Source organism: Phodopus roborovskii, unplaced genomic scaffold, assembly GCF_943737965.1.
Source record: "Phodopus roborovskii unplaced genomic scaffold, PHOROB, whole genome shotgun sequence".
Taxonomy (NCBI): domain Eukaryota; kingdom Metazoa; phylum Chordata; class Mammalia; order Rodentia; family Cricetidae; genus Phodopus; species Phodopus roborovskii.
In genome coordinates, this window is record NW_026126651.1 from 2,673,011 (window position 1) to 2,695,955 (window position 22,945).

Consider the following 22,945-nt stretch of genomic DNA (forward strand, 5'->3'; position numbering starts at 1 on the left):
AGGCGCCTCTGGCCAGATGCCAGGAGCTGAGATAGCTTCAGAGGACTGCCCTTCTCTTTCGTGTGTGCGTGTGTGTGTGCGCGCGCGCGCGCGTGTGTGTGTGCGCGCGCGTGTGTGTGTGTGCGCGTGTGTCTGCGTGTGCGCGTGTGTGTCTGGTGTGTGCGTGCGTGCGTGTGTGCACGTGTACGTGTCTCTGCGTGTGTGCACGCGTGCGTGTGTCTGGTGTGTGAGTGTGTGTGCGTGTGAGTGCGTGTGTGATGCATGTGTTTATATGGGTGTGTGCGTGCATGTGTGTGCCTGTGTGTGTGCGTGTGTGAGTGTGTGTGTGATGCGTATGTTTATATGGATGTGTGCGTGCATGTGTCTGCGTGTGTGTGTGTGTGTGTGTGTGTGATGTTTATATGGATGTGTGTGCGCATGTGTGTACAAACCAGAGGTCAATATTGGATGTCTTCAATTACTGCCCACCTGCTATGTGTGTGTGTGTTAGTGTGTATGCTGTCTGTGTGCCTGTGCACGTGCACAGAGGCCACAGGACGCAGTGTGATCTGCTCTGGTACTCTCCACTTTCTCCCCTGAGACAGGATCTCTCACTGACCCTGAAGCCAGGCTAGCAGCTGGCCAGCCCCAGCAGCCTCCTGTCCTGCACAGTGCCGGGTTTCAGGTGAACACACAGGCACACCGAGCTTTCCCGGACAGGAAGGTCATCGCGCTTGCTTGGTCAGAGCTTTTACACTAAGTTGCCTCTCCAAGCGTTTCTCCTCACTGAACTTGGAGCGCTTCCATCACACAGCGTGGCTGGCGAGCACCTGAGGTCTGTGCTCGGCAGAGCTGGGGTTACAACAGGCTTACGCTGCTGCTCCCAGCTTTTGTTTGAGTCATGAGGATTTGAACCGAGGTCCTCATGCTTGACCAACAAGCACTTTACTTAGTGACCATCTCTACAGCCCTACCCCCGGAACAAAGGGCATCCGTCAAAAACATCTGTGGTTCCTGTCTCCCCCTTCTCCAGTGGAAATTACAAGTGAGCGAGGACTTGGGCATCCGGGAGAGGGACCACTGACTCATTAGAGGTGCTCGATGTACTCAGTGAACACAGTGGGGCCACGCCTTCATCCTCAGCACTTCAGAGGCTGAGGCAGGCACACCTCTGTGAGTTCGAGGCCAGCCTGGTCTACACAGTGAGTTCCAGGACAGCCAGAGTTATATCGTGAGGCCAGTCTAAAGAAAAACAAAACAAAAGAAAAGACGCAAACCAAACAAGAAACTGATGAGTGCACGCTGTGTCCAGTCCTTGGGGAGTGCACGCTGTGTCCAATCCTTGGGGAAGGGGGTCCTTTCTGTGTCCCCCACAGAGCATAGAGTCCCTGAGGGCTCTTCCCGCGGAGTACTCCCTTTTAAATTCTGCTCTGGGAATCGTGATTTGGAAAAACTCTACTCTTGCCCTTGTCAACAAGTGGGGGCCATGAGCCAAGAAAGGTAGATATCCTTGACTTGACACCAGGGAAGGCAAATTCGCCCTTAGGGAAAAGTAAGCCAATCGGTACTTTTAGCCCCAGGGGGTAGGAGGGACCACCCAGTCACACTCCTAACTTGAATTTTTTTTCTTTTTCTTTTTCTTTTTTTTTTTTTTTTTTTCTCTTTTGCCTTTTGGGTTGTTTAGGTTATCTGTCAAGGCAGGAAGGTATGAAGTTTTGCATGGCACAGAGTCCTGGAAAGTTTTCAAGGTGTCTGTCTGGAGCCTGCCATATGAATAGTGGGTCCAGGGAGAGGGCAGAGAAGGATGTGCTCCACCAAGGGTTGATGGCCAGAGCGTGCACTACAGGAGACAAGGTAAGAGCTGGCCGATAAGGAAGACTGAAGCCCAGGGTCAGGGGCGGCTGGCCCACTCAGAGAGAAGCCCAGGGCCGGGGTGGGGGTGTGGAGGTGTGGGGGGCTAGGGGGGTTGGTAGCCCACACAGAGAGAAGCCCAGGGCCCTGGGGGGGAGGGGAGGGGTTTGGGGGGGGTCGGGTGTAGCTCCCACAGAGAGATGCCCAGGGCTGGGGGGGGGCGCCTGGCCCACTCAGAGAGAGCTTGGATACAGACAGACTTTGCAGGACCCCAGAAGGAGATGGAGAGCTTCAAGAGAACTTTGCTGGGCTTGGCAAAAACAACAGACAAACAAAACCCTACAGCATGGCTGGGCTCTGCCAGATACTGAGAGTGAATCTTAGATCGCAGCCACATAATGTCTTCCCAGTTTCCCTGCGACTATGTGTGGTTGCTCCACAGGTTCTTAGAAGTGCGTAGAAGTCCCAGAGAAAGGCATGCCTCTTTCACTGAAAAGGAAAAGGCTCCTAAGAGAAGACCCTCAACCCTTTCACTGTTCCTCCTCCGTGCTTGCTCTACGGCGCCGAGCGGCAACAGCATTTCTGTGACCGTGAGGCCACCAAGTGAGCATAAAGGTCCATACTGCAAGTTAGGTCCCACAGAAAGGAGCAAACGAGCTCGGAATCTTAATACTGACTCTGACCTGTCCTGATGCTGAACACTTGTCTTTTTTGAGACAGGTACTTCCTGAGTGGCCTTAACCCCTCAATCCTCCCTCCTCACCCTCCCAAGGGCTGGGATGACAGGCATGAACCACCATGACTGGCTCCCTGGATCTATCATTCCAGGAGAAATAGAAACCAGTGGGTTAAAATTGGCTTTAACAGCCGGGTGGTGGTGGTGCACGCCTTTAGTCCCAGCACTCGGGAGGCAGAGGCAGGCAGATCTCTGTGAGTTTGAGACCTGTCTGGTCTACAACAGCTAGTTCCAGGACAGCCTCCAAAGCTATAGAGAAACCCTGTCTCAAAAAACCAAAATAAATAAATAAAATTGGCTTTGACACCCTCCCAGTCTGGGAATCTGCTTTGCTGCTGACCATGGTTTCCAAATCCAGGAACCAAACCTCCCCCAGAACTGCTCTAGAAGGTATGCATGAGAAAATACTTCCTGCTGTGGGCTCTGGAAGGTTCTAGATAATCTTGGGCTGAGCCTGTAATATGCCCACCGCAGACTGGCTGGGCCCCTTTTCTTGTAGCTCAACAATCCACTGAGACAGAGGGATAACAGATCCAGCCAGGATGGCTGCTTAAGGGGTGAGCAAGAAGGTGAGTTGAGGAAGGAAGATTCTAGATGACATAATGGCCTACACACTGTTTCTGCTCCCCTGTAGCCCCCTCTACCATTCCCCACTGCAGTGAAGGACACTTGGGGACAAGAACAGAGGCATCTTTGCTTCGTGTCCTGCAAAGGTCTTACCACTTTGGCCAAAAGTCAACTCTGGTGTCCCCAGGGTCACCATTTGTCCTAACCTCTCTGCCCTTCCGAAACCTGGCCGTCCAGATGTCCCTTCACACCCACCTCAGGGCCTCTGAACACCTCTGCCTGCAAGGCTCTGAGTCTACACTGAGAGCATACACGTGCTCCCTTGGGAGGCCACCGGGGGTCTGGTGACCTTAGCCACCCTGATGCCTGGTGACCCTGTGGGTCTGTGTGTTTGATGCTCACCTTTCAGGCTAGACCCTCGGTAACTGAGAACAGGAGACGCCTGCCTAATGCCCAGCACAAAAAGGCAAGTAGAAAAGAAGCATGCGGAGATACTAAGTAGATAGGGGCAGGAGAGCTCCTGCACTTAGCTTAGGGAACTGCAGGGCTGGGGGGGGGGGCGAACCCAGGGCTCGGGACTCCCTGGGCCAGGCCTCGGGACTCCCTGGGCCAGGCCTCGGGACACCCTGGGCCAGGCCTCTGCTACTCAGCCCCAATCCAGGCTTGCCATACCACAAGGCTGCACTCTGGGGACTGACTTACAGAGCTAACATAAAAACAATACCATCCCCTCCTATAACCCAAGTATTTGTTGCACAGTTCAGAACCGATAACTATACAATAACTATCACAAGGACCTGTTGTGGGATAATCTTCGTGTACTTCTCTGCCAAGCCCCTTTCAGTTGGTTTAATAAGGAGCCGAATGGCCAATAGCTAGGCAGGAAGAGGGTAGGCGGGGCTTCTGAGAAGAGAGAAAAGATGAGTTTGAGCCTAGGAGCAAGGGAGATGCCAGAGGAGACAGACAGAAACAGGAGGTGCTAGATGGGAGAGAGGTTAAAAGCCACAAGACAAAACCTAGATTAATGTAAATGGGTTTGAGTTATTAGAGCTAGTGTACAAGCCTAAGCTATAGGCTGAGCTTTCATAATTAATGATGTCTCCATGTTGTTTTGTGTGAGCTGGCGACGCGAAGAGAAATAAGTCTACAAAGAGCCACCATGCTGTGGCCACTGTTCCGTGTGGATTAACTACGTGGTTTTGAGACAAGGTCTCAGTCTACATCCCAGCTGGCCTGGGACACACCAAGAACTTCTGCCACTTTAATTCTAAATGGTAGAATTAAAGGCGCATGCCACCACTCCTGACCAAACTTCCATCAGGGAGAAGCCTTTCTGATGCGCATTGTACACACAGGAAACAGATTCAGGGCATCAAACCAAGTATCGAACGTTACAAAGCACAGAAGCCTTGGCGCGAGCCGGAGCCCACCCCTCCCCAGATGCTGTAGGGGCCCCACTGCCCGAGCCTGCGCTGAGCCCACCCCTCCCCAGATGCTGTAGGGGCCCCACTGCCCGAGCCTGCGCTGACCCTGCCTTGAGCTGTGTGAGGGCCTCCTCCACTCGCGGCTGGTTGTACCGCACCATGTAGCTGTGCATATCAGGGTAGTTGCTACGGATATTCTTCTCCGTGGACCCGTTGGGCACCGTCCCAAACTTCAGGGGTGGGTATTGCTCCTGGGGCCGCTGGAACTGGAACAGAATGGGGGAAATTGTTAAGGTAGCCCCTAGGAAACCCCCAAATCAAATGTCCCGTTCTGGAGAGCCAGCCCGTATTTGCTGGGTCAGGAGTGGGCTGACCAGTGTATTCAGAAATAGCTCTGCGCAGAAATGCAGCCACAGGGGTGTGGGGCTCAGTGCCACGCCCCCTTACCATATCTATAAGGTATGGCCAACATACTGTGCTTCCCTTGCTTTACTACCGCCGTTCCCCTGAAAACAGGGCTTAATGCAACCTACTGCGTCTATTCCTAACAGCTTGAGACGCTGGCTGAGCCATTGCCATTTCATTGTCCCCCGTGGCTCCTCCCCCTGCCTGCTGTGGGTGGGGCCCACAAGGCAAGAGGGTGCAGGAGGGTGGGTGCTTGGAGTGCATTGACGGAATACTTTCACGTATGTTGAATCTAATCAGTAACGATTTGGAGTTGACTTTATTGTCCTTCTTATTCGGGACAGGAAGTTACTACGTAGCCAGCCTGTCCTTAAACTCATGATCCTCCTGCCTCTGCCTCTGGAGGGCCGCAATTATAGGCACGCACCGTTGAGTCGGATTCTTGCACGTCCTGGTATTAAGTGTTACTTCTACATTTCTAGTAATTCATTGCCGACATATTTCACTCATAGTCTCCAATGCATTAGCGGTGTCTCAAATTCAGTCTTCATTTCAGTGTGAAGGAGACACTTGTCTAGAAAATCCTATTTGGCATTGCTGCTCCTGGGACGTGGGGGACACCCTCTCTCCACAGGAAGGTTTAAATCATTTATCTCCTTCCAAACCCTTCCATCCCTACCGCTCTGAAATCCCTCTTGGGCAGTCTCCCAAGAACCCCTCTGCCCTGGGGCAGGGACGAGCCACCTGACCCTGCCTCTTGTACACACCTTTCGGTCACTGAGCCCGGAAACGGTGTCCACGTACTCTTCCTGGATCATGAAGGCAGCCAGGTTGGCCGTGTAGCTGGCGAGAAATATGACAGCAAAGAAGGCCCACACCAGGACCATGATCTTGCTGGTGGTCCCCCGGGGGTTCTCCACTGGGACTGAGTTGTTGAACACCAGGGCCCACAACAACCAAATGGATTTCCCAATGGTGAAGGTGGAGCCGCCAGGACCTGTGGGGAACGGGGACAGGGACGTGGGCCTCACAACCCTTCCACACCCCAGGGGAGGAGAGAGGACTGCCCTTCCTACGTCTACCCCAGGGGCTACTCGGAAACACAGTTCTGCGTAGGGGCGGGTAGGAGGGGACTCACGTTTGCCCGTGGCCAGGCTGCGGTTATAGCCCACAGGGCTGAGGTACTCAAAGATGAAAACGGTGACGGCGACCACGGTGAGACACATGACGAACATCATCACCCACACAGCTGGACTGTAGGGCTCTGGGGACATGGGAGTCGTCAGCCAAGCAAGGGCCTGGGGGACCAGGTGGAGCCCAGCTGACTCCATCCTGTTCTGGGCCCTTTTCTGGTCCCTACTTCAGGGAGAGTCTTTCCAAAGAGAGCTACTGTGGCCATTCCTGTGGTTTTCACCCTCCCCCCGCCCCCACCCCAGTTTAGATGTCTACTAGGTGCTTCCCGAGCCTAGGACCCCAGTCTCCACCTCTCCAGCTTTCCCTCAGGACCGTCCATCCCATCCCAGACTCTACCTTGTGACAGCCACACCTGGCCCCAGGCCACATCCCTTGCTACCCATCTTCCTTGTCCACGGCTGGCAAACTTTGCCCCTGCTCTTTGCCCCTGGCCCTCAAGCTCCTAGAGCCTGTCCTCCCCACCCCCATGGCCAGCAAGGGGCAAGCCTGGGCTTCTGTCTGGGACCATCTCCCCAGCCTCGTGGACCCCGGGGAAGGGATCTTTCTCCTGTCTTCTCTCTCTCCGAGGAGCCTTGCTCAGACTGCCGAGAGCAAGGGAGAACCGGCATCACCTGCTGGCCCCAGAGATGGCGTTTCTACCCAGCGAACCACAATGTGGCTTCCTGATCACACCCCAGATCCAGCATGTGACCTTGCGGCCACGCGCCCCTCCATCCTTTCTGCCACTGCAGTGGCCCCTGCCAGCTTCCTGCTTCCATAGAGCTATCAGCAACTCACATCTGAGCATACATCCCTCATTACCTTCGGAAGCCGAGCCCCTGCCAGCACAAACTATATCAGAGCGTCCCAGTCCAGCAAGACAGGCCACGGCCCCACAGCCTTCTGGCCACCTCTTACCCATCTCCTCACCAGGCACACCGGCCAGTCACACATGCCTCAGACAGTCCTCAAACCCTCCATGCTGGCCGCCACCTGTCTGCAGGGTTCTTTCCTTCAGATCTTTGCAAGGGCGAAATCCCTTCCTCAAAAAGGCCTCTCCACCACCCACACCACCTCCACCCTGTCTCTCTCTCTGCGCCTCAGCCTAATTTCTCATGGTATCCGTTACTATTGGAACTGATTTATTCCTATCCCCCAAGGAGGCAGGCAGCACCTAGGAGACAAGAATTTGTCTGTCCTAGTCACCGCCATCCTCCACGTCATGGGTTCAATATCCAGCACTGAAAAAAAAAACTAAACAAACAAACAAAAAGCTGTCCACATTTTTGAGCCTGGGTATACCTGGCCTTGGAGGGCCTTCTTTAGAGAAGAAGAAAAAAAAAAAAAAAAAAAAAAAAAAAAAAGAAAAAGAAAAGAATATAAATCCTTGAATTCAGGTGGTTACCTAAGCTACATATTCAGTCCCTGTCTTAAAAAACAAAACCAAAAATCAGCCAGCATTTAATCCCAGCACTTGGGAGGCACAGGTAGGTGGATCCCTGTGAGTTTGAGGCCAGCCTGGTCTACAGAGTGAGTTCTAGGACAGTTGGAACTACACAGAGAAACCCTGTCTCCAAAAAACAAAACAAAACAAAAAAAAAAAAAAAAAAAAAAAACAATATTGTTGGACTGGATAGATGGCTCAGTGGTTAAGTGCACTGGCTGTTTTTCCAGAGGATAGGGGTTCAATTCCCAGCACCTACATGGCAGGTCACACCTGTAACCCCAGTTCCAGGAAATGTGTCACCCTTACACAGTAACACATGCAGGAAAAACACCAATGACCATAAAATAAAAATAATTCTTTAAATAAAACAAAAAACTGGCCAGGTGTGGTGGGCGGCACACCTTTAATCTCAGTACTACATACGCAGGTGGATCTCTGTGAGTTCTGAGTTCCAGGACAGCCAGAACTATATAGAGAGACCCTGTCTGAAAAAACCCAACCCAACCCAAACCAAACCCAAACAACTGTGCAAACCCAGGGTCAGAGCTAGGGACGGCTCCTGCCCGCGGAGCGTCCTGCCGAAATTCCTGCCAGAGAAGGTACTTCTATTGTACGGAGCTTGGAAGTGATGTCGCTTCATGGGAGTCACGCGCACACCAGTACAGGGAACTGGGATGGGACCCAGGCCCCGCACTGTTGGAGATAGTTGTTCCAGCCTTGGCTGGCTCACCGAGGAAGGCAGAGGGGGACACAGTGCCATTGCTGCGTGCCACCATGACGCTGATGCCCGTCTCTACAAAGGGGACGGAGAAGTCCACGATCTCAGAGCGCTCCTCATTGATGGTGAGGGAGCCGATGGCCATGTCCGCCCGCTGATAGAACACCTGGGGTGGATCGAGGGGTTGGCAAGGGAAGCAGCTCAGGGGACAGAGGCCAGCGCTGGGCAAAGCCTGACCCTGGGAGACAGAGATGATGTGGGAGACGGACTAGGAAGTCTGGTTGATGAGTGAGGAGGGGAACAGAGGGGCGGGGAAGTAAGGGAGAGAGAGCAGAAGCAGGAACAGAAGAGGTCTCCTCTACCCCACCGATTGTCCACTTCAGTCGCTTAAGGCCTAGGGATCCAGCCTCCCCACCCGCCGCTTCCCGGAGTTCCACCCCAAAGCCCACGCCATGCATTCTCACCCCAGGAGTCCCACCCTAATAGCCCTCTCTCCAGAGTCCCTGCCGACTGCCTGTTGGTCCCACCCCTGAAGAGGCCCTCACCAAGCCCCCAGCTCCAGGACGCCCTCCTCTTGGCCCCTTCCCTGGGATCCTCGGCTTCCTCTCCCGCAGGTTCTGTCCCCGCCTCTTACCTCACCAATCATGCCGTTCCAGACACCATCAATCTTCTTGCCGTGCTTGCCGTTAGTGACCAGGTAGAGGTCATAGCTGAAGCCAATGGTGTGCGCCAGCCTCTTCAGAATGTCAATACAGAAGCCCTTACAGCACCGCTTCTCCGGGCGGGGAGCGTCAGGCGGAGGGCTGCGGGGAGCGACCAGGCTTGGAGAGGTTGGGGACCACTGTTAGGCTCTCCCACGAGGTGAGGGACATCAGCAGCTAAAACTACGGCTAGTGCTTTCTTGGGAGACTGAAGCTTAAGAGTTCCCTGGCTTCCCCCAGCTGGAGGGCCGAGGGGCTCTGCTGGGGAGGGGGGTTCTGAGACTGCGCATCCCCGGCTGTCACCTGTGGGTCCGGTTGAGCTGGCTCCGGCAGGGGACCGAGTCCCTGATACAAGTGCCGCTGATGGGGTCTGCTGGCTCTACAATGACAAAGGGCCTCTCCTCCAGAGTAGCCACAGTGAGATGCTGTGTGTCATCCACTGGCTGCAGAAAGCGGCCATAGCGAGACCACAGCGGGTACTTGAGGCGGAGGGTCTGTTGTTCCCAACTGCCCACCTTGGCAAAAAACACAATAAGGGCAAGTCATGCTTCCTGGGGGTATTCCAGGGTGTCCTGGCTTTCCTAAACTGCGGGTCCCATCTCCCTCCAGAACCCAGATTCTTTGCTCTCTCTCCTCCCTCAGATCCGGGTCCAGACCGCAGTCCTCCTCCCCCAGACCCAGGGATGCTGGAGTCTGGGCCACTCACCACTTCCCATGTCCTGTCTCTGGTGAGGGAGATGATCACCAGTGAGGGGTTCACCAGAAACCCGTCCTCATTGAAGGAGTAGTCTCGATTATCCCAGGTGATGTTCATGAAGTACCTGCCCAGGGGAAAGGGCGGGGCCCCATGAGGACCTGGGTTGGGCCCCACAGGAAAACTCTTAACAGCACTGAATACACTCCCTTGGAACATGGGCGGCTTACCGTGTCCAGGCCTTTGTAAGGGCAGAACATGGGCGGCTTACTGTGTCCAGGCCTTTGTAAGGGCCGCGCTGTGCCTAGAAAACCTTCCTCTCATCTTGGCCAGCTATGTTGTAAATACTCAGCTCAACTATCCCTTCTCCTGGGATGAAGCCCCTGCAGGCTTTGGGGTTCCTAAACATCTCCAGAGACGTCTTTCTACACCTAAAGCTGATTCTGTGGCAGCCTCCGCTTCTCAGGACCTGCCATGGCTCCCAGAGTCCCAGAACAGAGTCTTGAGCGGCCCAACTGTGTACACAAGGCAGAACTTTGGCCCCACCCACCTCCCTGACCTCACCCCCTCATCTGTTCTGTGTTTCCTGTGTTTCTTCCCCTGGCATCTTTCCATGTGTTTGCATCATGCCTGGAATGCACGTTCTCCATACCTGGTGGGCCTGCTGAGCACACCCTGATTGAGCTGGCCTGAGGGCCCCTCCGGTGCCTCCCTTGGGCCTTGAGGCCTTGCCCTTCCCTCGCTACTCACACATCCCCGCGCTCAGCTCCATCTTTGTACAACGATTTTAAAGGTGCGAGTGCGCGCGTGCGTGCGTGCATGTGTGTGTGCGCGTGCGTGCGTGCATGTGTGTGCGCGCGTACGTGCATGTGTGCGTGCATGTGTGTGTGCGCGTGCGTGCGTGCATGTGTGTGTGTGCGCGTGCGTGCGTGCATGTGTGTGTGTGCGCGTGCGTGCGTCCATGTGTGTGTGCGCGTGCGTGCGTGCATGTGTGTGTGCGCGTGCGTGCGTGCATGTGTGTGTGCGCGTGCGTGCGTGCATGTGTGTGTGTGCGCGCGTGTGCGTGCGTGCATGTGTGTGCGCCTGAGTGTACTTATATGCTCCTCATGTATGCAGGGGCGCATGGAGGCCAGAAGAGAGTAGTATTGCATCCCCAGGAGCCGTGTGTGTGTGTGTGTGTGTGTGTGTGTGTGCGTGTGCTCGCGCGCCCGTGCGTGCGCGAGCGCTAATCAGTGTGGCTATTGGGAACCCAACCTGGATCCTCTGCAAGTGCAGCCCCTCCCCCATCTACAACATTCCGACCTCTAAGTTGACCTAACCTGATATGATCTAACCCCTAGGCCTTTTGTCTCACCCCCCCCACCAATTTATTCTCATCTCCACCTGTGGGTGGGTCTCTTCTTGAATGTTCACCGCTTGCCCCCCCTCCCCCTCCCTAATTAGACGGTCAGCTTTGTGAGAGCAGGAGATGTATTTGATTTTTTTTTCAGTTTTTTGAGTCAGTCTCTCTCTCTCTATATATATATATGTATATATATATGCCTCTTATATATAGATATATATGCTGCCCATGTATGTATGTATATGTATATATCTTCGGCCTGCTTGGCAATCCCTGTCTAGATCATGCTGATCTTGAACTCAGAGCTCTGCCTGAGTGCTGGGATTAAAGGAGCACCCTACCACACCCAACTTTATTTAATTCTTTTGAGCCAAAGCAGTACTTGGCACATAGGTTCTCAGTAAAAGCTTTTCAGGGGATGGATGTTTGTCCAGTAGTTCATCCTGAGTTCTCAGTTTAGAAACCTCGAACCCCCCCCCACAGGTATGCAGCTCGTATTGGGAGGTTGATTGTCACCAACCAATTTCCTCTTGGCATGCTGTTTAACAGTGAGACCTGTAGGTTCTAAAATTATGAGGAAGGAGAAACTATGGATTAAGATCTGAACAGAGGGTAGGAAAGGTAAGCCTGTGTGTGTGTGTGTGTGTGTGTGTGTGTGCGCGTGCACACACACACAGACAGAATCAGGAGATGAAAGAGTGGCTGGCCTGGACTTGGCCTCGATTCCTAAAGTCTGTTCTGTGCATGTTTATCTTTCCAATGAGCCCTCTTTCTCCTGGGGAAATTTAAACGAGACTCCCCCACGCTCCCTTAAGGCTGCTGCTGTCTCCATTACTGCAAGCTTCACACTGTGTGGCCATTATTCCCATCCCTGTGTGTCTCTCTTTAGGCCCTCGCATCCTTTGAAGAAGTCTGTGGCCTTATTCATGCCTGTGTTCCCGGGGCCCAGCGTGAGCCCTAGTTCCTAGCAGGCGCTCAGTATTTATGAACACAGGACACTCTCTCAGCCTCTTGTTCTGGGGCCCTGACTCCCAACTCCGTTGTCCACTCCCTTCCTAGGGCTTCTCCTGCACCTCCTCCCAGACTCAGCTGAGCTCAGCTTCCTTCTGCTGGCTGGCTGTCACCACCTGGGCTGTTTGCTGCACTCCCAAATCTGTCACACCTGTCCCAGCAGGTAAGCTGGACCCACGGCCACAACCAGGTGGCCACACCCAGCACTGTGTGGCCCATCCTGGCCACGTGCAGGGGTGGTATTAATATCAAAGTCACTAGCCAATCAGCAGAGAAGTTTAACCAGTCCAACGGATGTCAGTCCTGACCATGTGACAATGTGACCGTGTTTTCAGTGGTAAGGTGTGAGACCTGTGCCCTCCACCGTATTGAGGTTGCTCGCTCTTTGCTATGCTTTCCCCCCTGCACTAGACTACACTCACTCTGCCGTTCCTACACCCCAACTCTACAAGAGTAGAAAAACAGGGTTACCTCATGGAGCCAGCCCGCCACTCATCTCTGGGATATCGTCACATGACAGAGGAGGAAGCTCTGCCTTGCAAGGGCCACTCGCCACTGGGCCTTTTGTACCCACTGAGACTTATCTCACGGTGGGTTTTTGTTGCTGTTTGTTTGTTTGTTTTAATCTAGAGTAAGTGGCTATCAATTGTCACTGCTTTTACAAAACAGTTACAAAACAAACAAGCCCAGAAACCCTGCCAATTAAAACATGATAGCTGGTCGATTGTAAGACATACCTTGATTTCAAAGACATGAAAATATAGAAAAAGAAATGAATATTTCTGTTTTAGATATTTTAGCCTTGTTTCCTGTCCCCATCTTCAGGGTGCTGGGATGCCACGTCTATAATGACATACTGAACTAAAATTAACAGTTTTTGTTTTGAGAGAGGGTCTCATGTAGCCCAGGTTGGCCTCCAAATTGATACACAGACAAGGATAGCCCTGAACCACAGCGCCTTCTGCCCACCCCGCTGATGTGCCTCGGGTGACAGTCTTTCACCACCACGCCCAGCCTTAAAGTCACAAAACAATGCTAACAAACCCTGTACACCAGGTGCTTTCCAAATCACCTGGCTCAATCCCAGAAAGGCCTTCTCGGTTGTCCCCATTTTACAGAAAAGGAACTGAGAGCCAGGATGAGCTCCATCCCAGGGCACTCATTAGTACCCCCAATCACCTGTGCAGGCTCTCCCCGCGGTGGGTGCGGTTCTGGGCCCGGCAGTCATGGCCCAGCTCAGGCAGGAAGCCGTAGTCTCGCAGCAGTGCTTGGGCACCTCTGGCCACCACCGCCACACCAGCAGCCACTCGACGTGCCAAGTCGTCACGCCAGCCAGCAGAGCGCACCGCAAACAGCCCTGCAGGCAGTGGAGCGCCTCCTGGCAGAAGAAGGGGCTCCCCAGGGACCCCGGAGCCCCCGCCTCCGGCCAGCTGGGGTCCCACCATGAACCAGACGTAGCCAGGTCCCGTGAGGCCAGCCTCCTCTGCTGCCCGGAAAACAGGCTCTGCCTCCTCGCGCGCGCAGAAGAGCAGGCGGATCTGAGCGCTGACACTCCGGAGCTGTGCGCCCAGGACGGCCTCACCAGCCCCGGGGTCCAGTGTCAGCGCTCCTCGATGCTCCCAGCCCACCAGGCTGCCATCAGTCAGCACCTCGATGTATGACAAGAAGGCCCGATGGCCTGGGGCGCGCGTGGTCACTGCCACAAAGGATGTCCAGTCGTACTCCTCCAGCACCTCGAAAATGACCTGCAGCTGCTGCTCTGTGGAGGAGCCGAGCTGCAGGAAGGTGGAGCCCTTCTCCTGCGGGGACAGGGGGCCAGTGAGCCAGTGAGCAGACCACAGTTGCCGAAGCCAGTGGCAACACAGCTCCGCTGCGGCTGCTCACCAGGCCTGGCCCCTTTTCCTTCTGCAGCACTGGCTTCCTCTGGGCTATGGTTTTGTTTGCTTTTGTTTCTTTTTTGGTTTTTCGAGACAGGGTTTCTCTGTGTGGCTTTGGAGCCTGCCCTGGAACTAGCTCTGTAGACCGGGCTGGCCTCGAACTCACAGAGATCCACATGCCTCTGCCTCTGATTTAAAGGTGTGTGCCACCACCGCCGGCCATCTGGGGTACGTTTGGCCACGTGACTGAGTTCTTGCAGCTCACCTAAAAAACTCACCCTGAGCCTTACTCTCCTGTCTGAGGGCAGCTGTAGGGACTCAGAAGAAGGCCTAGGGTCCCACAGTCACAGGAGGGTTGGAGCCTGTGACCCCAGCCACGACACCCCATTTGGAGTTTGATGAATGAGAAACAATTTACGGGGGTCAGCTGCTACGGTCTGAGGGTTTATCTGTGACAGCGTGTGATGTCACCACCATGAATTCGCCCCACGTCTTCCCAGCGTCCACTGAAGCACTCTAGCCCTATTTGCAATGAGCAAGACTACAACTCCCAGCAGGCAGTGGGGATGCTGAGAGGTCCCCTTCCTCCCAAGCGGAGTGGGCTGTCCCTTTAATTTCCCTCCTGCTGTCCCCCATTTCTGCCTCCCTTGTTGGCCTCTGTTGCTTAGTCAGAGCCCTAAATAAATGTAAGTGGTCTTTAATAGTGTTCTTTCCTTTTCTGTCCGGGCCCCCTAGCAAGGTCATTTAGCCCATGGGTTTAAATGTTGTCTCTAGCACTATCCAGCATGGTAGCCACTAGCCGTGTGTAGCTATTCAAATGAAAATTAAACTGAACATGAGATGTAGTTCCTCAGCTGCTCCATGCAAGCGCTCAGCAGCCACCTGTGGCTTTGCAGCTGCTGCTGGATGGAGCAGACATGGTCCATCTTCATCTCTGCAGCAAGTTCTGTGCAGTGTGCCCAAGGCTCTTATCGTTGGTTACAACCGTTCCTGTGAGCTCCAGACACACCTACCCTACTCCTTAGTCACCATCCACAAACCAGGATTCCCACAAGTATCTCAGGGACCACCTGCATGTCAAAAGCAGATTTTCTCTTCCTAACCCTCCTCCTCTTCGTACCCCCAAGCCAGAACGCCCCTCCTTCCTTCTCTCTAGGCTCTTATATCATCAAATATACAACAGAAAGGACCCCGGGCGCCTGCTCCTCTGTCCCCTCCAGAGTGCTGGGCTTACTGAATGCATCCAGTTTACAGGGTGCTGGAGGTGGGGGGGACAACCCAGGACCTGGTCTGTGCTGGGCTGCACTAAGGCAACTTAACTTCAGTCCCAGCTCCATCCTTTCCTTGTTTCTATCGGGCTCACATCAGGACCACTTCCAAGATTTCCTGGCCGTGGTTCTAACCTAATCTCAGTTATCTTCTTCCTGATGACACCCCGTCCCCGGCTCCCCTCCCCAGACATCTGCAGCTCTCTGGCACATTTCTGCTTCCATCGCGTGTCTTTTAGTTTGTTCTCCAAACAGAACCGAAGTGATCATTTCAGAATATTAATTGGAACACATCTCTTCTCAGTTGAAAGCCTTCCAATAATTCTCCCTTAGAACACAAACCAAAGAAAGTACCCACTGTGGTCCAAGCTCAAGGCCCTACACGACCCAACTCCCGATGCCTGTCTGAGCTGTCTCCTGTCTGTGCCAGCCGCTCTATCAGGTCTTTCTCACACTCTCAATGCTTCTCCTAAGCTTTGCCCTTAGCCGCTGTCCCTCCTGGGGACACACTCCCGCTCTCCATGCCTGGCTTCCCCGCATCATCCTTCAGGGCCAGCACAGACCTCGGGAGGCCTCTCTCCATTACCATCTACTGGAGCCTTAGCCTCGGTCATTTCTGGTTTCCCCTAACAGACTTCACTATCGTGGCTTAGTTTGTTTTCTTTATCAGAGTGCAGGTTCCATAAGGCCCCACCTCCCCCAACTCAGTTTCAAAATCCTGAACCTAAACAGGCCCCAGGCCTCAAGCCTCCCTACAAACAGACATCAGATGTCTCCGTTGGCATATGCCAGTGGTTTGATGCCGGGTACAAGGCGGCTGTCCCGAGAAGAGGGGGCTTCCCAGCAGGCAGTGGAGACTCATAGAGGGCCCCACCCCTCAGCAGGGCGTGGCTACGAAGGTACCAGATCCTGACGTTCATTGTAGCTTAGCTGGGGTGCTGAGGGAACTATATGTGTCCCTGAAGGTGGTACCTTGCACACAGAGTGGGTAACAGTGTTCAGTTATCCACTCTACAGTCACACTCAACGGCAACGGAGGGACTAGGGACCATTTTTTCAGTGTTGTATGAAGGCAGCAGCCAGGCCTACAAATCAAGCCAAGAACAAGGATGCTGGACAGCGGTCTTTGCCACAATGTTTTGGACAGACCCGCAAGAGGTAGGGACGCAGTAGGGACCCAGGTATAACGCCACAGGCTTTCCTGGCTAGGAACTGGCAGGTGGCTCCATCCTCCAGCCAATCCCATTTCTCTGGTTCACTTGCTTCCCCCCCCCCCCAATACATTCCTTCTGAGGCTTCATCTTTCTTAGTCTGCAAACTAGGCTGGCCCACGCCTCTTCTTTGGTAGCAGAAGCTCACTACAACCCAGTGTCCCGAGGCCTCTGGAGGCAGACCCGCTTCAGGCCACTGCCAGCACCAGTGTCCCTCCGAGGGTCCGTTCCTTTCTTGGCAAGGCCCTTTCACGGGGCCCCCCTCAGCGCTCCCCACTGAGTCCTTCTCTCCTTCCTAGAGCACTAACTAGCCCTGTCCTTGGGCCTAGTCTGCCATTCATCAGCCCACCTCTCAGAATGCATGGCTCTGCTCTCATGCCTGGAGCTGTACGCGCCATCCTTCAGCATCCACCATGCCCTCCTTCCGTGCCTGACGCCTCCCACGGCTCTGTCCCTGCCTTCGTGGGTACCACTCACTACTTCACTCGACTCTACCGCTTTCTGAACCTCATTCCTTTCCAACTGACTCTTCCCCTCATTGATCCGAGACTCTGGTTTCTGACCCTGTCTGTGGCTTCTCCTTAGAATCCTTGTCTTCTGCCACTGGTTCTTCCTCGGTCCTCACTTGTAACCCCGCGTTGGTTATCTGACCCTTCCTGTAGGTGAGCCCTGGAAGACGCTGTGAACCCAGTCGAGCACACCCCTGCCTCCGAGTCAGAACCCTCCCCATCTAGACTTGACTCCTTGCACCAAAGAGGAAATTGGCCAACAGGCGGCCCCGCCCCCAAGCTATCCCCAGAGTCTCGCCCTCCAGCCTCCTCGACGAACGTCCCCGCCCCCAGTCAATCTTCCCACCCCCGCCCCACCCCCGCCGCAAAGGCCCCGCCCCCGGCCGCAAGCCCCGCCCCCTCGCGGTCGCGCGCACCTTGGGCGTGAGCACGAGCGCGGCGCCGCCGTGCACGGCCACGATGGGCAGCGAGGTCTGCGCCGACAGGAAGTCGAGAATGGGCGCGACGGCGGGCGCGCGCGAGTCGTCCTCGAACACCACGCCGTGCACGCGCAGCCCCGACAGCAGGTCGCAGAGCTGCAGCACAAGGCTGCGAGGGTCCGAGCCGTTGAGCACCAGCGCCACCGGCCGCACGTCCAGGCCCGGGCTGCGCACTGCCGCCGCCACGGCCGGGCCCAGGCGCGCCGCCTCGGCCGCGTATGCGGGGCCGGAGAAGACCAGCGCCACGTTGAGCGGCCGCGCCCCGCCCGTGCCCCCGCCGGCCGCGCCCGGCCCCGGCGCCTCCTCCGGGAACGGGCTGGCGCACGCCAGCGCCAGCAGGAGCAGCATCTTAGCGGGGCCCCGAGGGCCGCGGGGGCCACCGGCGCCGCGCATCGCCTGCGGGCCCCGCCGGGCGGCCTCTGCACGGACGGGAGGCGAGGGCAGAGCCCGAGGGGAGGCACGGGAGAGACGGGGCGGGAGGGGAAGGGGGGGTGATGGATGGCGAAGAGGGAGGGGCAGACGCGGGGAGAAACAGAGATGAGGGACAGAGATAAGGGATCAGGGGAGGCCGAGACAGAGGGAGGGGACAGAGATCGAGAAACAGAGATGGGGCAGGTGACAGAGACCAGCGGGGCCCAGATGGTGAAGTCAGGGTGAGAGGGGAAAGTTGGGTGAGAGACGGAGAGGCAGAAGCATGGAGAGAAACAGATGAAGAGAGACAGGAGAAATGGAGAGACAGAGAGGGAAAGAGGCAGGAGAGAGAGACACAGAGCAGAGACGAGAGAGACAGCGGGAAAGGCAAAGCAGAGAGTGGAAGGGAAAGATGGAATCCAAATCGAGGGAGGGGTGGGGGGTGCGATGGAGGGGTGGAATGTGGGAACCAGGAGACACAAAGGCGGGAGGGGTGAGTAATGGGGTCAGGGAAGATACAGGTAAGCAGGGAAGAAGGCAGGGATGGGATGGACAGTGATCATACAGATGGGAGAGACCCAGAGATGGGACAAAAAAACGGGAACAGAGCCAAAGTGAGCGCAAAGGAGAGGGAAGAGTGAGGAGAGGTGGAAGGAGAGACTCGGGTGGACACAGACCGGGAGACGGACCGGGACGGGAGAGGATGGTATGGAGGCAAGGAGAGATGGAGAGATAAGAAAGTTGCCAGGGATAGAAGGCAAGCCAGGGATCGGAAGGCAGAGACCCACAGCCACCCAGAGTCAGGCAAACACCAACCTCAGGAAGAAGGAATGAGATGGAGGAAGGCAAGCCGTGCAAATGAAATACAGGGAGGACAGAAATAGCGAGCCAAGGCAGAGACCCAGACCCCCACCCGGGAGGTGCCCAGCACACACATGAAAGAGGCAGAGCCAGGTGGCAGAGGGAACAGAGTGGGGGGGGGGACGAGAGAGGGAAAGGGGGTCAGGTGTGTGGGGAGAGAAAGAGTGGACAAATTAGTGGGCTGTCCAAGGAGAGGCAATCCACACCCCCCAAGCCACCCTTAGCCCCCTCCTCCTGCCTCTGCCCCCCTCATTTTCTGTCTTGATGAAACTGAGTCACAGGCCAGTCCTGGGGTTGGGGGCACAGCTGTGAAGCGCTGGTGTGGGGGTCCCTGGCTTCCAGCCCAGAGTAATTTAGTAAATTAAATGTTGCCTCCGGTGCCCACTGTTGAATACTAGTTGCCTGGGGTGGGTGGGCTAGGATCCCAGGCGCCTGGGTACTGATATTCGGAAGAGGCCCTGGGGGCCTGATCTCTGCTCCCAGAAAGCACGGAGGGTCTCTCTGAATGGGTCAGGGTCCAGATACAGAAGGGTTCTTTCTTGGCTCTCAGGCTCATGTCTGGTTGCCATGGTAGCACAGGCTTGTCCATTCTAGACAGCAAGGGTTGGGGCAGAGGCCCACACCCCCTACCCTGCATTTAACTCTCATCTTCCAAATTGCCATACTGCGTTTCTGGAGGTCCTGAGCCTCTGCCCCCCCAAGGAGGGGGTGTCCCCTCCCTCAGGCCATGCAATTGCCATACTGCGTTTCTGGAGGTCCTGAGCCTCTGCCCCCCCCAAGGAGGGGGTGTCCCCTCCCTCAGGCCATGCAATTGCCATACTGCGTTTCTGGAGGTCCTGAGCCTCTGCCCCCCCCAAGGAGGGGGTGTCCCCTCCCTCAGGCCATGCCTCTGCCTGTCTCTCCATTGCTTTTCCTTCCCTAAGCAGCTGGCTCAATCCGTGCTCAGAATAGCCCCCCCCTCCTCCCCAAAATAACGCACAGCTGTGGCCTGGCCCCCGCGGGGTTAATACTGGCTCTCTCCTTTCCTGGTGGCTGCTCAGCCACCAGCCCTCCTCCTTTGCTTCTCAGACCCTGGCTTCTGCATTTTGGGGTCCAAGGTCCTTGGTCACTGTGAGGCCTAGGAGGGCAGCTTCCGCCCCACCCCATCAAGAGGCACCACCTTCCCATAAAAGGCTCCTGAGGGCAACCTTTCTACCCAGCCCTTTACCCAGCCCCATATCAGTCCTCTGAAGGCAAAGTCCCCAGAGCTCACAACACATCGGGGCTGGCAAAGTCCATGGCGACCTCCACCTCATGAATGTAGCCGGCTACTTCCATCCCCATAGGGGCCTAAGAAGCAATCCCCCAGCCTACTCCATCAGGAGTTCTTTCTCTCATAGACGCCCCCTAAATTCCTGACTGAAGAACTGGCCTGGCAGGTACCCGCCTCACCCAGCACTGTGGTCCACTCATTCTCAGGACCCGGGTATCCCAGCCTCCTCCGGCCCCAACAGCTGGGAATCTTGGTTCCTGTCTTGTTCTCCTTTAAGGAGCCCCCCCTTTGCCTCAGACCCCATCAGTCCCAACACCCTTGCTGCCCACTAGCCCTGGCATTCCCAGTTGCTCCTCTCATATCTTGCCCAGAGCATAAGCTCTGTCTCCACTGCCCCCCATCCATCATTGGAATGGGGAGAGGCTCCGATCAACAGCCCCCCCCGTTCTGCAGAAAGCTGCCAGCCCCCACTGCACACACAGGCACCACTGTCCTCTTATCCGAGTCCTGGAAGGGCATTCCAAAACCCCGAGGAAGGGGTGACTGCTTGGGGCTGGGTGCCGGTCACTGGACGCCCTCAAGGTCCTTGGCAGGGGTATTAATAGCAGACTCATAGCTCTGAGGAGGGAGGGGAAAGCAGAGGAGAGAGGGACAGCCAGTCGTGGGGGAGATTGATGCAGGGAGGGGTTGTAGAGACGGTGAGGTAGAGAGATTGGCAGAGGTGGGATTCAGTGAGGCACAGCTGGGGACAGGGTAAAGTATGGGGACAGAGGCCTGGGGTGGTTTTGAGCTGTAGAACCCTGGGGAAAGGGCAGAGACAGCGCACGCAGGGCAGATGGGAGACAGTCCCTGAGGGACGAGGGGCTGGCTTGCTTGCATTCAAACCCCTTCCCTCCTTGAGGTCCCCGGCCAACTTTCCCTGCCCTAGATCGGAGAGGGTCATACCCCACCCCCACCCCGTGCATCCCTTGCCTTACCTTCTCATGACCCTGTCCTGTGGGGGGAATTGCTGGGGGCCAGGACCGGAACCAGTGTGCAGAGACCCAAAGATTCCGCGCAGTGTTGGGGAGCTGGTCGGGGGCCAGGCCCAGGGCGGCGGCAGCAGCAGCGCAGGCGGCAGTGGTGGGGACCTTTTGCCTGTCCCGGCTCCGTCCCTCCTCTTCTCGATCCTGCCCTGCTCTGTCCCCCAAGGTTGCGGCCACCAGACTAGGCGAGGATGAGGCTACACATGTTGCGCTGGAAGTTGGGCCGTGGACATTGCGGAGGCTGTCGGGGTGTCCTCTTGCGGCCTGACCCCATGGGGATCCCCCTCCACCCACCTGGGGCGCCCCCCTCTGCCGGTTTCAGTTCGGGCTCCTCCCCTGGCTGGCATGCCCCATCACCTCCCCCTAGCTTATTGACACCCCCTTTGTGCTCCCAGCCCCCTCCCTTGTCTCTGTCTGTCTGTCTGGGTCACCTCTGAAGCCAGAGGCTCCTGTATGTTTGTGTAAGGAGCGTGAAGCTGCCTATCGGGGAGCTGATGCCCATTCCTTGCTTGGCCACCTCTGGACCCCCCCCCCCCCGCATGCCCCCACGTACAAGCACAGGCAGAAACACACATGCACACGCTCACACACACACACAATTTCACTTCCCTGGGATTTCCCCTCAACACCCCCGGAGCTTGAAGAGGGAGACACACACACACACACATACACACACACACACACACACACACACACACACACACACGCTTGCGCAGGGCCCCAACAGGGGCGCGTTGTGACTGCTCAGTAGCTGTTTGGACAGACAGGAGGACACAGGCATCCGGGGACACACAGACACTCGGCTGGATGCAGGCTGGATGCAGGCAGGAGGCACAGAACCCAGGTGCACACCATCCATCCAGGTTTGGGGGCTCAGGGAACCGAATGGGGGGTCGGTGAGGTGCAGGCTGGGGGCTCAGGGTCGGTCCAGACAGACAGACCCCTCCTCCCTCCGCTACCGCCGCAGCAGCCCTTACAGACACACCCCCCCCACCAGCCAGCCTGACACCAAGACACACATCCTCACCTAGCAGATGGCTGTAGCACGAGAGACCCCTGGGGGCCAGGCGGACCCACCCAGGCTGACACCCCTCAACAGGGCGCTGGTGGCCAAGGAGGCTGCGGGCGCGGGCGGAGGGTGGCGGCGGCGGCAGCGGAGCGGCTTGCAGGAGCCAGAGCGTGAGGGACTCACACACTGGCTGTGTTCCTGCACACTCACTCAGGATGCGATTAACATTCAGTCCCCGTCTCTCCCCGCCAGGAGACCCACAGCCCCCCTCCCCGGCTTCCCTAGGGACCCCTCCTCCTGTCAGGGCTGAGCGAGGGGGCCACTCTTTACCCCATTTGGAAGCGTCTGTTTTCCTCATGGGACATGGGACTGAGGGGCTGCGATGAAATGGGAGGGCACAAAGGTGGGTGGACAAGGACACTGCCTGGTACAGACAGTTTGGGACCTAGATAGAGCGTCGGGGGGGGGGTCCTGAAATTGCCCCTTCCCTCTTGTGGACTTAAACATCCGCCATGCTAAGACTCATCCTCTGAGTTCTATGGCCCCACAGCAAGATGCAAGCTGGATGTCTATGGTGGGACCAGGAGTCTAGACTCCCAAGGCCCTTGTCCATTGGAGACAGATGTCCAAATGCTGGACCACCTTCCTCAGACCTGTCAGGCTAGACCCTAACCTTGGCCCCGAGACTGATGGCTCAAATCCCAATCCTCCCTCTTCAGACTGCAGCCCTCTTCCCTTAAACTTACGGGGCTAGGCTCCCAATTCCCTTCTCCCTCGGTCCCAGGTGTCCAGACCCTCTCAGGGATCCACCGCTCCAGGCCTTAGCCCTGCTCCAGATTCTGAGCAAGTCCTAATGGAAGTCCATCAGTGAGGGACTGGTCCATCACAGCCATGGCTGCTCAGTCCCCTGGGGGGAAACTGCCCGCTTTGTCACAGACACAGCAATCCTCACTACAACCCTACCTTTTGAGGGTCCACACAATCACCTCTTGCCT

General features: G+C 56.1%; 1 protein-coding gene across 1 annotated transcript in view; it reads right to left on the reverse strand.

Annotated features, from left to right (window-relative positions):
* Grin2d (glutamate ionotropic receptor NMDA type subunit 2D) overlaps positions 1-20,212 on the reverse strand; it is a 36,057-nt gene extending 15,845 nt beyond the window's left edge. Inside the window, exons 1-10 of the mRNA XM_051174125.1 lie at positions 20,096-20,212; positions 17,330-17,811; positions 13,228-13,847; positions 9,708-9,822; positions 9,305-9,516; positions 8,935-9,103; positions 8,313-8,466; positions 6,101-6,226; positions 5,730-5,959; positions 4,663-4,823 (exon numbers count right to left, since the gene is read on the reverse strand). Of these exons, the coding sequence (XP_051030082.1) occupies positions 4,663-4,823; positions 5,730-5,959; positions 6,101-6,226; positions 8,313-8,466; positions 8,935-9,103; positions 9,305-9,516; positions 9,708-9,822; positions 13,228-13,847; positions 17,330-17,785 (2,243 nt within the window). The 5' untranslated portion in view covers positions 17,786-17,811; positions 20,096-20,212. The remainder of the gene's footprint in view (positions 1-4,662; positions 4,824-5,729; positions 5,960-6,100; positions 6,227-8,312; positions 8,467-8,934; positions 9,104-9,304; positions 9,517-9,707; positions 9,823-13,227; positions 13,848-17,329; positions 17,812-20,095) is intronic.
* Positions 20,213-22,945: the final 2,733 nt, after the last annotated feature.